We start from the raw sequence: 14,871 nt of genomic DNA on the forward strand, positions 1-14,871 counted from the left end.
GGGGGGCGGTCGCGGGCTGTGATTGGCGGCGGCGCGCGCGGCCCTGTGGAGGCGTGCCGCGATTGGCTGGGCGCCGCGCGGCGGCCGGGGAGCGCTGGAGCGGGGAGGCTGAGGCGGGCGGGCGGGCGGCCCCGGGAGGTGCGTGAGGGGCCCGGGGCGGGGGGGGGGCGGGGAGTGCGGTCCGAGCCCTGCCCGGGCCCGCCCGGTGCCGGCCGCAGCCCCCCGCAGCCGCCCGGAGCCCTCGCCTCAGGCCCGGCGGTGCTGGGGGGTAACGGCGGCGGGCGGGGAGGTCGGCTTCCCTTGGTCAGGTTTGTCGCTGCGGGGCTGCGTGTGGTGCTTCCTGAGGGCGGCCGTGCGTGTGTTGCGGTTACAAAGGCCAGTAGCCGCTCCCTTAAGGGGGTCCGGACGTCAACAGTTGGGTCCGTGGTTCTTGGATTTATAAAGAAGTCGAGTTTTAACCTGAAAGGAGTGGAAAAGCAGCCTTACTTTTTCACAGAACCTTCTTTTTTTTTTTTCCTCCTTTTTTTAGGTTGTCTGTAAATGTTCAAAGAAGGAGCTGAGGCTAGGAAAGTGAGAGTTGCCCCGAGAGACTTCTCTACGTAATTCAGGTATGTGACGTGCTGTGACTGACCTATGGCATTGAACATAGAGCCTTATGTTAGGTAGCTGGTTGCAGTTACCTGCTCATCCACACTCAAAAGTTCTGTCACAGTTTTTCACTTACAGCAGGCTTCTGGTGTGATTTCTGTGCTCTACTAGAGGTATTGACATGTACAAGTATTCCTATGTGAGATGCTGTTCTGTAGCTGAAAAAAAAAAAGTCAATTACATTGCTTGTGCAACAGATCTCTTAGCTGGGGAAGGTGAAAGCTGATAAATGTTTTGTGAAGACCTAGGAGAACCTTCATAGTATGGAGAGCACCGGTGTAGCAGTGCCTTCGCCTTTCAGAGGGGACTGGTGAGCTGCCCAGAACGGTCTGGGTGGCACAAGTGTACTTTGTGAGTTGTGTCTGTGCTGCTGGAGAAGGTACGTCTGATAGCATCTGAGTCGTTAAAGTTAGAGTTTGCTCAATAGCTGTGCATTACTGCCCTTTAAAAGTGTTTTGAACTTTCAGTTTTCTTTTCTTACTCGGGTTCCTGAAATTGACTCTGTAGTGTGTGAGCTTCCACATTCTGATGCTCTGTCTGTTGTGGCTGCTCAGGCAAAACATTCTATGTGCCTGTTTCAGAAAGATAAAATCCTCAATGCAGGTTGTAAAATTTGAGAAATTGGCCTGAATAATTGTGTTTTATTTTACTCTTTTCTTTCTTTCCTTGGGAAGTGTATATGGTCCTGTACTGCTAGATGATGCTATAAAGTCCACTTGAAGAAATGGAGGTAACGTAAAAGCAGCAGTTTAAGGCCATTGTTTTCCGTTTCCTCTTTTCTAAAGAATATTTTAGATGAGCAGAGAATTTGGATAAAAGGGCAAAATGTTACTGACAAGACTTTTTAGGGAAGCTGGAAAGAGGAGAACTAATCACTATAGGCAGGGTAGCGCCGTTCAAGCAGTGGCCTCTCATCAGAACGTGTATTTTGCAGCGGCTCTCTATGGTCTGTGCTGCAGTCTTCCCAAAGTTATTTTCCAGACTACTCGGTTCATGTCATGCTTCCAGCAAAATTGTTTCTTTGACCCTTGAAGTCTTGCCGTACTTCCACCTTTCCAGGGTGCTGCTGCAGAGCCAGCTTCCCCAGGTTGTTGCCTTGGCTGTTGTCCTGTTTAAATCTTCCTTGGGTTTCTGCTTCTTGTCATACACGGGACTCCTGTCTTCGTTCTGTAGCTGCTTGATGATATGTTCCCAGTCTGCAGCTGAGCTGTCCATTACCAGGAAGGGGGCTTCCTTTTCAGGTGTTTGGGATTTTTTTTGCCAGGTTTTGTTGTGTGCTTGTTCTGTGATCTCACAGTTCGGAGGATGTACCCAGCAGGTCTCTGTGTAAGAGCTGGATGACCCCCCATTTACCAATGTCCATTGAAGTTCTTTGCTGGGAGTACAGAAGCCACAATAGCATTTGGGCTGCTGTGGGCAGGTCAGCATCGTCTCAAACGGTTTGTTTGCAGCAGACTGCCTTCTGTCGTAGGCTGTAGGTTGTTCAGAATGGTGAACTCCTTTGTATGTTGTCTGCGTTGCAGCCAATACGTTCAGGCTTCTCGCTTTTCACAGAGTGTAGACATTTCAATAATGATATCAATTAAAGTTAAGTGATGAATGGTATAGAAAACTTATGAAGAAGCCGTGATGCAAAAAGAAGGGCTTTTGCAGTATTATAGAGTTGATAAACATTTAAAAATTATGCTTTTCAATTATATTACACACTCAGTACCTCAGGGTGGCATTAAGAGTACTAACTTAAAATTCCTGCTAACTATGTGATCTTGTGTTATCTGCTGCATGTTGTGGAAGTATACTGACAGCTTTTGAAAAGGGAGAGAATATCGAGTCTTGAAGTGTAAACCAGTGGCTTGAGGATCAGTTGGCATCATTACGCAGGGTTCATGGTACGTATGGGCACAGTACGTTCTCAGTCTGCGTACCTCAGAGAGTCTGGCTTCATGCGGCTGGTCACTTACAAGCTTTTGGGGACCTAAATGATGCTTTTCTAATAAAGCTCCTTGCACATAATTCCCTATAACTTTTAAAAGGAAAGGTAACTATTTTAGGTTGGATATTAGGAGAAGTTTCTTTGCTGCAGAGGTTGTGCAGCACTGGGACAAGTCGCCCAGGGAAGTGGTTGAGTCACCGTCCCTGGAGCTCTTCAAGAAACGTGTAGATGTAGAACGAAGTAGAGTGGACTCGAGTACTAGGTTACAGGTTGGACTAAATGATCTTTTCCATCCTGAATGGTTCTGTGATTCTATAGTTCTCCTGCTACAGACTGCCGTGTCTGTGCCATTGACACCGTCGTGATCACTGATTAGAAACGAAGGCTACTTCTCTGTGGGCATGGAGGGCTGGTTCTCAGAATTCCACTCAGAGCACAGCCTGGTTCTCTTGCTATTATTGTTAATTTTTTTTTATCAGCTCTGTGGTTTCAGGATTATGCTATTTGGTGATAAGGATTTAAGTTTGTAACATTTGTGTTAAGTTAATACTTCATTTTTCTTCCCCTGAGTGCTAAGGAAAAGAAACTATGATTGTATAGTGTGTGTTTGATTTAGTGTTTAAACAGGTTTCTACTGATAAACTGTGGCTAAACTTATATAGTTTCATGGATATTTTCCAGTCCTGTGGACTTTCAAGGCTTACCAGAAAGAATGAAAGTATTTTAACTTCTCAGCTGTGCGTAAGTAATACAAATTTATAAAAAAAATAAATAAATAAAAAAAATAATAAAAATACACCAAGGAAGATTTTAGGCAACCTAAATATGGAAGGCATAGCAAGAGACCTTAGAATACGGTATCCATTGTGGAATTTTATTTGGCCAATTTTATCTGTTTGAAAATGAGTGGAATTATGATAGCAGATACTCAAACTTTTTGAAATTGAGATATACATATGCAGTGTGTACTGTAGTTATGAAACACTTCAAGTTATAATAGCTCTACTGTAAGCGTTGACTGTAAATGCAACATTTTTTTAGTCTTTATCTGTCTTGCTGCTTTCAAGTGCTGCTTTTTATTTCAGTTATGAGGTGGAGGGATGAAGGTGGTTTGTCATAAAGCAAACAGTGGGGAAGCTTAGTCCCTAACTTACGTTTTCCAAAACAGAAACAGTGACATAGTTGAGGGATAAAAGCTCTTAGTTTTGCAGAAGTGAATGGCAAGAAAGGTCGGTTACGTAGAGTTTTACTTGGCTTATTTCACTCCTTTCTTAAAGAAGAATCTTCATTTATGTTCAAAGTTGGTCAGATACTGGGGATGTTGAATCATAGGTGATTAAAACAGGATCTAACAGTTCTTTTGCATGTTACAGACACGTACGTCAGAACAGAAATAGAAGAACACACAGTGCTGAATATTAAGGACCGTAAATTCTAGAAGGGAATTCTTGAGTATATACAAAGACAAGTTGGATGGAGGCAGGGAAGCAAGGGAAGCCTCCAGTTCTACTCCAGTGTATTCTGGCTTAATGCATGTAGGTCGACTTTTTGTAACACCTGAATAGACTATGAGCAGAAACCTCGGGCAGCAGTAAATGTTGAAACTTGGCTGGGCAGTAACATCAGTTAACATGCTGTAATACGTTGGGAACCTGCAGGTGTGTAGCAGAGCAGACAGCAAAGTATTTGGAAGCAGATGTGCTGTGCAGTATGCACATTACAGTGTTTCTTGCCCAGGTTACCTAGTGTATGCAACTAAAAAAAATATTTATTTTTAAAATAATGTGGAATTTGAGCAAGCCTGCAAGTGTCGAGAGGCCTAACGAGGAGTGCTGAACGGAGCTGCCTGGGTGTGCAGGTTGTGGTAGGGTTGCCTACAGGAGATGGGTATTTGTGGGGCAGGCAGAATGCCACGTAGAAAGCACAACAGTATTCCTTGAGTGTGTTTGTTTATATAACGCTTTGCAGTGCTTATAGAGTCTTGTCTTTTAATTACTGTTTTTTTCAGTAGAATGATCACATCAAAGGAGATAATGAGACAGTAGGGAGGCACTGATGGTTTTGACAACTAGTTTGGGGACAGCCAATATTTTTAGACCAAAGTAGGTGCCATGCTCTTCTGACACTTCAGAAAAAAAGTAAGGTTTTTTTACACGTGGTACTATAAATATGTTCACTTTCCTGTTGACCGTGACAAATGGCAGATACTCTTTTATAGTTAGTGTGATACCAGAAATTTACATTCATCTCTGATACTTTTTTAATAACCTGTAACACCTGTTTAAAAGATAAAAAGGACAACTTTGTAGATTCATGAAGTTAATGAGGATATTTTTGCCTGTTAAATTAATGCAGGAGATAAAATGATCATTATGTAAACAATGAAACCTTGGATAAGCTTTTTTTTCTATAATTCAGTTGTGGTACCAAAAATAGTCTGTGTTTCCAGGTGTTTGTCACTGCCCTTGACAGGAACTTACCGTCTCTACAGGTGCACCAAAGGAGCAGCAACCTTCTCCTTATGGGCTGAAACTTTTAATCTAAGCTGACCGCAGCTGAAGCATGGGGCAGGAAAGTCTCACGAATTACTGCACTGACTGGTGAAGATGGTAGCAGGCGATAGGAAAGTGGAGGTGGTGACGTGCTGGAAGTGGTGTTACCTTCTGATGTGGTGAGCAGGAGGAGAGCAGTGTTCGTGGTCTCGCCCAGCCAGCTAGAGAACAGGATGAGTTTGCCTTCGGTCGGTGCCCACCTGTGTGCGCTATTGGGCTGGTGCTGCGGTCGTTACTCCTCATGCTCATTCCACTTCTCTAGGTGGGGAGAAAAGGGCAAAATGTAACTGAAAACATTTCCTAATAGATATTTCATTTTCACAAAGAGGCAATTTCAGAGTTCTCTCATGCTCTAGTAATCAGTCCTGGGAAGCTGTGTGGGTTAGCAGGGGTTTGTAGGGGTCAGGCTGGGAAAGCCAGGAAGCACAGGCTGCACAAGTCCCCTCCAGCGCTACAAAGAAGGCGTCTTCCCTTCCTGAGAGGGAGAGTTGAACTACTGATTAGGGTCTTTCTAACTTCTTACTGCTTGAAAATCACAGGGTAATATTTCATTTATCTTAGCTAACATTAGCAGTGCTTTATTCTGAGGACCCCATTTTAGCTGCTCAATTTATTGTTGTTTGCAGGCTCATGGTAAGTCTATATAGGTGTCACTTTTAACTTGATCCTCAAAATAACAGGGCGGGTTGTAGAAATCATTTTTGTTCCTCAGGCTTTCTGGCAATAAAGAAAAATGTGTGATCTCTCTGGTGGTTAAAGAAAAGCATTTTTGTCTTTTAGGCACCTTGAGCCCAACATCCATGTACACTTTAACTTGCTGGAAAACTGATTTGACTGTACAATACGTGCTTAAACATGCAGTGTTGTCCTTAACAGCTTGTGGTTTTCCTGTTCCTCGGGCTTAACGATGCCCTCTTTACTGGAACTGCATGTATATGGATACATGCCTACAGTCTGCCTCGTGGTAGTCTCTTAAAGCTTGCTTTGCTTTTGCAGCTTCAAAAACATTAACTCAAAAACTGTGCAGTATGTAGACAACTAATGTTCCATGCTTACTGCTCGCCTCATCAGCCAGTCTCATCAGGGTCTTGCGCTGGCCCTGTGAGGTCTTTGGGGCAGGGATTGCTCATTTCGTGCAGTGCCTGGAACAGAAGTTACACACTTGAACTGAAGTGTTTTACTACTTAAATGCTACGGTGATTCAGGTGGACTGGGACTCTACCCAGATAGGAATTTTTTGTATTTTGTCTTGAGGTAATCCAGAGCTGCTTTTTAAAATAGCGTTGAAAACTTTGGAAAGAAACCCATGATTACACATTCTCTTGTTCCATCTTTAACTTGTATCTAGTAGAATCTCTGTTTATGAGTTTCTTCCTAATTGGGAAGATAAGCTTGCTGGTCTCAGGCCGGGACTTAGACCGGTGCTATGGTCGTGAACTAAAGCACTGAGGAGCAGCTGAGCGTGTTGCTGCACGCTATGTGCTGTACAAACAAAGCAGATGGCATTTTATGCCTCAAAAATTTTAACAGCTTAAACAGAAGTGGCAAGGCATGGAGTAGGGAGGTGTTTATTTCTTAGCACTTTTTTTTTTTCCAAACTCGATTGCCCATTAATTTAAAGGAAATGCACTGTATGATATGTGCATGGGGTTTTGATCCACTGCATTTGTTTAAAAATAAATAAATAAAACCAACAAAAACAACCCCATTGATTTGTAAGTTTGTTTGCAATGAAATGCAATATGAGTTTGGTCTCAGTCCAGTGGGTTTTTTTGTTCGTTTGTTTTTTACTTACACCCTTCTAGGCTGAAGCCAGCTCTGACTTGTGAAGATCTTCGGCAAGCATTTGAGCTTTCTGTTAGGAAACTATGGACTAGAAGTTATGTACCGTTTTTCAAAGATGTTCTGATACTCATGTTGCTGCAGAAATTGAAGTAACATTTTAAAGTTACTTTTTTTTGTGCACAAAATACTTTTGTGCACAATTATTTATGGTTTTAATGAACTCCATTCAGTGATGGGAGCAGTGTTTGAAATCTTAGTTAAAGCAGAATAATTATCAGAGAGCTTTAAAATACACTTTAAAAGCTGATGGTTTTAGTCTGTTAGCATAAGCCATTTGTCTTTTTTTTTTTCTCCCTGGGTTTTGATCCAAATGCGTTAAATATATACCCTTGAAATAACTTCTACATCTCTTCCATTTTCCTTGTAACAGGCATAGTGGAATGAAGGAATACTTCTAATCATTACATATATTCATGTTTGCTGATTAAAGTGAGGTCAGACTATGAACCCAGTGAGAATGAAAAATGAAGAAAAGGGGAAAAAAGTAGGTCAACAGCAGGTGTTCAGATGGACAGAGAGGTGAAGGAATGAAATCAGTCTTTGGTTTCTGGTTCAAATTCTTAGAAAAAAAAAAGAGGAAAAAATACTTCAGTATTGTTTTACTGAGGTCAGCCTAGGGTAAATAAATACAGGCTTCTCAGTACTATACATAAATTCATTTTTAGACTTTAACAAATTATTTAAAATTATTCAAATGAAATGAAGATTGAAGCCATAGAAATTGAGAAGCCCAAAACAAATGATTGCTGTCACATCTGCTTTAGGACTTCAATAACTTCTTTCTGCAAGCACAGATATGCCCTAGTTTTTTATTCAATATCTTCGGCTCAGTGACAGGTTTGTTAAAATCTTCAAAACTAAAGGAACTGACAGGGGATGTAAACTCTTCTTTAAAACACCTGTGAAGGTGGATTCATTCTAATTAGAAAATTGACAGAAAATTATTAAACTTCCTTTAGTGTGTATCTGGTACGTTTAGATCAACATACAGTCCAGTGCGGTATTCTGATTTTTTTAAATTAAAAATTATTACTGAACATAAATAGGGATAAATATGATTTTATCCTCACATAGCAACTGCAGTCTTCCTAGCAGTGATATCAAATATTATTTCTGCTAGTAAAAGGCAACAGCAAGAATCTGAAAAACTCAAATTTAATATTTCATAAATAAACTTTTATTTCTCTGTTCTTCTGTTCAGCTGATGAGGCTGCATTTCATTATAAACAATGCCTGGAAAAAAACAGTTACCAAATCATAAAGTTTTCCTTAGGTTGTCTTACAGGTGGAAATACAATATAAAGAAAATTCAAGTATTTGAAGCCTCCCCCCCCCAACAAAAAACAAACAAAAAACAACAACAAACAACAAGAAAATAACCATCAGACCTCTCCAGCTAAGACACTGATTGATTCAGTCAGTAAGTGAGAGTAATCAAGAAGCAGCAAGGAGACACCTAAGGTGGGGATGTGGAACCGGGGTGCCCGTGTTGCGGTGCGTAGTCATGGCGGGGTGGAGGATGTGTGAGGGGCTGGGGGGAGCAATGCGTGGCTGTAGCTAGCGCAAGAGCCAGGGCTGCTGCCTCAGCTGAATCAACTGCGTAGTCTTCCTCCCACTGATTTGAAAAGAAAAAAATGTTGTTTAGGCCGTTACCTACAGCTGATGAGCTCCAAGAAGAGCGAAACCTCTTAAAATAGGTCCTGTAGTATTGGCCTAATGCCCTCCCGACGGGGCTCGCTCGCATTTGTTCTTGTGCTGAAGCTGCGGGCGTGATCCAGAACCACAGAAATGCACACTAGTGTCATCAGAGGCTGAACCTGATAAAGCAAATAGAGGGTAAAAACAGTCGTTAAGTTTTACTTTTTTATTTATATCATTAGTTTTTATCCAGCCAGGTAGAAATATATAATGCATGCATGCATTGTAGGTGTGAGAGAGAGTTTTCAAAGGTAAAGAAAAGGGAGAACTGCGGAATAGAAGAATGGAATATAAACAAGAAAAGGGGGAAAAAAGTAACAAATGTTTGGGTTTATGTTTCTATTGAAGACTGATCGGATAGTGACAGTAACAGTAGCAGTTCCCACCTTTATCAGTATGGAATTTATAAATTATCTTCCATACTAACTTTGTCATAGAGGTAATTCGTGAAGCAATCAGTGTTATTGAAAGAGGGAAAAGATGAATGGATAAATGAAAACAGCAAGCTCTTCTTGAAGGTCTGCATAAAACTTCCTAAACGATACTTTAGTAAGGTACTTATTTTGTTCTTGCTTGGTTTTGTAGCAAGTGTATACAAATAACATCACATTGAATGTTTTTTATAATATTCAATAAGAATCATGTATAAATCTAGTAAGTGGTTTCATTAGTGAATATTGTACTTCAGTGCACATACTTCCTGCTAATCCTCAACATTATAAATGTAAATAATAGGCAACTTGAACTAATCCTCCCATAGGATTTACTACAACTCTTTCTGTTGTAGTAAAAAAAAAAATTATAATACTACATCTCAGTAATTTTTGACAGCCTCTGCCTCTAACCTGAGTGCTTGGAGAAGTCAGCTGAGCACATGCCTGGTGACAGCACGAGCTGAAACCGGAGCAGGCTGCGGTTTGCTCTCGCTATCTCTGAAGTTAAATCAGTAAATGGAATCCACAGCGTCAGGTGCTGGCTTCAGCAGGAACTTCAACACCTTCCTTTCAGATTTCAACTCCAGCATACATGCCTGTTAAGATTTGTAGACCTCAGTCAGTATTAGCACCTCTACCAACTTATCTGACAGATAAAAGATAAGCTCTTTGCCAGTAATGGGTTCATCTTACTGATTTCGTGTTTGCTTCCCTTAACAAGGTTTCTGCCTCTTGACGTAAAGCAGAGCTGTGTGCTGTGGAAGCGGCACCACGCTCACTTTAAATTCAAGCACTGTACTACTACTGCAGGCAGAAAATTCTGAGTCAGGCTTGAACAGAGCATCTGTGCGCTCTCTTCCAAGTTCTGCCTTTCAAGTCTTCCACCTTTGGTAGACAGAGAGTGTAAATTTAGCCCGTGCTATCAGAGCAAGGACTGATGTGAAGACCAGAACCTGTGGAACATGCGTTTACTTCCAGCTCTCCGTGCTTATCAGAATCCTTGAAACTTTGGGACACATCCAGCCAGAAGGACTGGCTCGGGCATGCAGGGTCAACTGAAGTTGGTCTTAACAGCCGCTAAGGAAGAAATGCAGTGGTTGAACATCCTCTTAGTCCTGAAGTGAAGCAAGAGCTGTCATAGTGCAAGTGTCCTCTCCAGATTGCTAAAGGTTACAGAGCAGCTCTTTTTGAGGAAGAAATACCTACAGAAATTATCCAGGACAGACCGTGGAGACTCGCTGTCACATCACCGTGACCAGAAGCAGTTGGTTATCTGCCCGTACTGCTTTTTAGTTCAAGGACAAACGGGCATTTTGCGAGGATAGCAAAAATGGATGCTCACCATGAAATACGTCTGTGTGTGAAATTCACACCTTTATCATGTTTTAGGTTTTTCCTGAAGTTGAAAAGATTGGTGGCAGTTTCACTTAGCACTTGAAGCAGTTTAGGCCTCTCATTTTCTGTTGATTCAGTCGTGGCTGTGATATTTACGATGACCATGACTTCTGCGTCTCGTTAGCAGCAAGCAGGAAAGGAAAAGAACCGCAGGTTGGTTTCATCTCACAGAATACAGATGTTTAATTTGGAAAACACTGGGGTGAGGAAAGGGGGAGCAAAACAAAACCAGACTGATGCATTGTCTTACCGCTAAGAATGCGTCAGGATAGAGTGCAGGTAAGAAGAACCTCTCCCTTCTGTAAGAGCAAGGTTACGGTCTTGCCCGGAAGAGAAATGCAGCTGAAGAGTCAGAGACCGGTCCTTGGGGTCTCACCGTTCCCAGGTTAACTCTGTTCTGTCACTGTCCTAAACATCACAAATGGTAATGACCAGAGGGTGAAGCGAGGTGTCTGCTGAAGGAAATCGTAAAGGGTGCAGGCTGATTATTAGGGAGTTTAGAAGGACTGCTAGTAATTGAATTTCGTTTGTTATTCTATTGTCCAGTATAGAGGCATGTAAAATTATGCAGATAGCTATGTCTTTCTCCTTTAACACATGGGCTATGATAGTATTCACCATTGTTCTTATAAAGGTCTGATTAATGTGCAGGGTAGTTTTAATATAAAATCCCTTCCTGATTTAATTTTCTGAATCAGTGTTGATTCCTGCACGGGTTTTCATCTGGAAGTTCCAACTTTTGTAGCAGTTCGCACCTTCAGGAAGCACCAGCAGATGTGTGAACAGCAACAGGTCAAATGCATTTTGTTATATTCCATTGTTACAGTAAAACTTAAATTCTGAGTTAACTGTATTTTGGAAAAGCTTTTTTTCTGCTGCCTGTAGCAGTTGTGATCCTTACCTCTCATCTTTCATTGGTTCACATCAAACACTACTGTCTGTGTAACGCCTTGCTGCTCCTGGCCGTTCCAGCTAGTCCTGTGCAAAGCTGTGATCCCCAGCTTTTTGTCTTTCCTTTTTGTTCAGTCTGTGGTTTCTGTCCCAGGCTTTTCCAGTTCCATCACAGAACAGTTGGAGTTGGAAGCACCCCTGGTTCTTCTCGTGTTCTTCCCTGGGCATCTGCTTTGGGCTCCTTTTGGAGACACGACACTGCTTTGGCAAGCTGGCTTTGGCCCTGTTAGAAGCTGTTATTTTCTCATTAGAACGCTGTAATAAAATGATTAATGCTTTTAAGCGTGACCAAGTATGTTTCTTCATCCAAACCCCTTTTAATCGTTTTATCTGGATTTTCTATTACTGACGTCCAACAAATTGATCAGGGTTACTGTTACGGAAAGCTTCAGGTCAAAAGCTGAAGTTCTGTGGCAGAATGAGAACCATTCCACTGACCAGATGTTTAGAATTATTAGCGAATTACGTGGTCAACTTCCATTGACCAAATGTTTAGACCACACCTGAAAAATCTGCACATGATTAGTTCCTGAGTTGTGGTTAATCGGGCTGTGCTAACGTTTATCTGCAGCACATTCTGAGCGGGGGGAGGCCGGTTTGCTTGTTCACATCCCATTTCAAGGGCATCACTGGGCAGATGAGTCACTCTTCTGCTTTGCAGAGAGAACGAAAGGTAGTGCTAGCTCCTTCAAAGCGTAAGTCCCGGTCAGCCTCACCAATCTGCCTGCGAATTACGTATGGCACTGTTCCGTAGCTGTGGTCCATGCAGCTTGAATGACCTCTTAAAAAAAATAAAAAAAAAAAGTCAAATCCTTATAACTGCAAAGCGACGCAGTGTCTGTAGGGAAAGAGGTTGATACAACAGTAATGTCGTGACTTCACATGTACTTGCTACCAAACAGCACCAAAATTAATTGCAGCACTTAATGCAATGTACAGACTTTTAGCCCAAGGACTGGCAGATGTAACATTATCGTGATGGTTTTTTTGCTCTTGCAGAAGATTCAAGTGGTATTGTGCCTTATGTCTTGATAAAATAGTCCTTACTAAAAACAGTTTAAAAGACCAAGTAATTAATCCTCCCCTCGGAGTCCATCTGTTGTGGAATTTAGAGAGGTGCTAGCACTTGAGAGAAAGCTGCTTACTGGTGCAGTCAGTGGCATTCTTCAAGACGACATGCATATTTCATGGGACGAGGAAGTAAAGGGAATATTAGTTCTGAAAAACTGCTCTTAGGCTTGGGGCAGTGTGTGAGGGTAGCAGGAATATCTGGGTGAGCAAAGTGAATCCCATAGGCACAATTTCCTGGAGTTTGGCTTTTGGAACTCGTGCTTTGGTGCACAGCTTGAGGTAACGCGTTGTGGAGAGCTTTGGTTGAGAAGATAAGATGCTGATTTTGCAGACGCCCATTTAACTTAATAAAATGAATTTATTAAAAGGAGTTTGAAAAATGGAACTTATGCGTATGAAAAAAGGCCATTGTTTTTTTTCCTTGAAAGCAAACAAAAAGCCAGAAGCACATAGGTTCTGAGTCTGTGATTCTCTGAAGTAGGAAGCATAACAAAGTAATGTGTATTGCAGATTACATTACACAACCAAGCAGTTATTTTCATTTTATGAACTGGTAAGGGTAAAGGTTTTGGTGGCTTCCAAGACGAATATATGCTGAGATCTTTACTGGAAAGTAATTAACAGACATTGGAGGACTACTGAGGGAAGCTGTTAATCAGAGAGTGTGTATTAAGTGCCAAGATGCGACTTTCTGTTCCTCGGTTGACATTTAAGCCTAATGAAATCTGTCCTGCCATGCTGCACGAGGATGAGCTGGCTGTCTCCCTAAGAGTTGGATTCTGGTGTGATTGTAGGATGATTGGTGTTTTCTTTTACTTATACATATACATACATATATATATTCATTTTAAAAACATTTAATTAGTTGGTGAATCTGGTAACAAAAGAGTAATATAATGTAGTAATTTTAAGTGAAAATTTTCACCGATGCTGAATTTAGTCACTTATTTTTGTGCCGCAGTTGATTGAAGTTCAGTATTTGTCTTTTAGGGCTATACAATGAAGTAAGCTGTAGGAGGTACTAAATCGTCCTATGCTTCCTTACCTTGTGGTGTAAGTTGCACTATTTTGATGTCGTATCTCTAACCTGTTTTCCAAAGACAGCGAGGCCTGTGTTTTGGGCTGGAGGTGTGGAAGTTAAATGAATCCTTACAAGTTAAAGGGAGAGGAATGCAGCGTGCCTTCTCCTGTTGAACACCAGAGCCTAAGCTGCAGATCTGTAGGGCTCTGCACGTCGTTGGCTCAGCCGCTCATGGAGAGGTCTGTCTTGCTTTGGATTTTGCAGACAAAATCTCTGGACTTTCTAGGACTTTGCATAATATCGCTACATATTTGTATGCAAGGTGTTAAAAAGCCCACAGTAGTTCTCTCTATAGTTACGGAGAGATGACTATTTCTTTCTACTGGTCTCACTTACCAAATATAACCAAACTATTTCAGTTGAGGAATGAAATAATATTGTTTGCAGTAAGTTGCTCTTGTAACAGATTCTAGCACAAACAGTGTTTGCGATTTTTGTCTTCAGAATGATTGAGGAGAGTGGGAAGAGGAGGAGGACAATGGCGGAGAAGAGACAGCTGTTCATGGAAATGAGTAAGTAAGAAATTTGAAGATAATGTCATTTATTCTTTACTGAGAGCTTCATTTTTAGAATTTTACCAGATCATTTACATCTTGTTTCCACAAGACCACTGCCTCATCCAGTGAAAGTCATCCTGGGTGCTGGTGAAGAGGAGAGTACAAGAGGTGGGTCACAGCTGTCTAAAGAGTCATACGTTCCTAGGTTATGTAAAGCTCTTTTTTAAGGAACATTCATGTTTCCTGTATATGGTGATTTCTGAATCTGGTTTGTGGACAGCTACTAAAATAAATAATGACAAAAAGGTCATCTTTTACCTTAAATTGCGCCACAACGTTAGTGTGACTTGGAAGTGAAACAGTTTGAGGGTTTCGGGGGGTTGTTTTTTGTGTGGGACCATTCTCTGAAAGAGAGGCTGCAATTGTTGCTACAAATCAAGTGCCTGCCTAGAGATGATCTGGATTAAAGGAATGAGATGTAGCTTTCTAATACGGTATGAGCAGTTAGAAGTAAAAGATTATATGTTTGTCATATTATTTTACTTTCCTATTGAAACACGGGACTGAATGAAACTCCGAGGTTAGGCAAGCGCATCCTGTAATCCCAAATATAGGCTGATGAGTGTCTGTCTTAAACAAGTAGTATGTTAGTGCTACTATTTTTTGGAGGATTTCCAGAGCATCGTTCTTACTGTGGTTATAAGTGTCTTATAATTTCAAGAACAATTTAATTCTTGGCTAATTTATATCTGCTTCCTTTCCTGTG

The 14,871-nt window shown here is 41.5% G+C and overlaps 1 protein-coding gene across 22 annotated transcripts in view; it reads left to right on the plus strand.

Moving 5' to 3' along the window:
* The window catches only part of DTNB (dystrobrevin beta), a 200,185-nt gene continuing 185,314 nt past the window's right edge, over positions 1–14,871 (plus strand). For 19 of the 22 annotated variants that reach the window (XR_013948170.1, XR_013948171.1, XR_013948172.1 and 16 more), the window contains exons 1-3: positions 5–138; positions 530–608; positions 14,053–14,120. Coding sequence is in view for 15 of the 22 variants with exons in the window: in XM_080584209.1 (XP_080440335.1) it covers positions 14,054–14,120 (67 nt within the window). In the remaining 7 variants the exon portion in view is untranslated. Of the gene's footprint in view, positions 139–181; positions 309–529; positions 609–14,052; positions 14,121–14,871 lie in introns of those variants that run through there. The other 3 variants (XR_013948169.1, XM_080584218.1, XM_080584216.1) reach the window with 3 other exon arrangements.

Source organism: Anser brachyrhynchus (genome assembly GCF_964034855.1).
Source record: "Anser brachyrhynchus genome assembly, chromosome: 3".
Classification (NCBI taxonomy): domain Eukaryota; kingdom Metazoa; phylum Chordata; class Aves; order Anseriformes; family Anatidae; genus Anser; species Anser brachyrhynchus.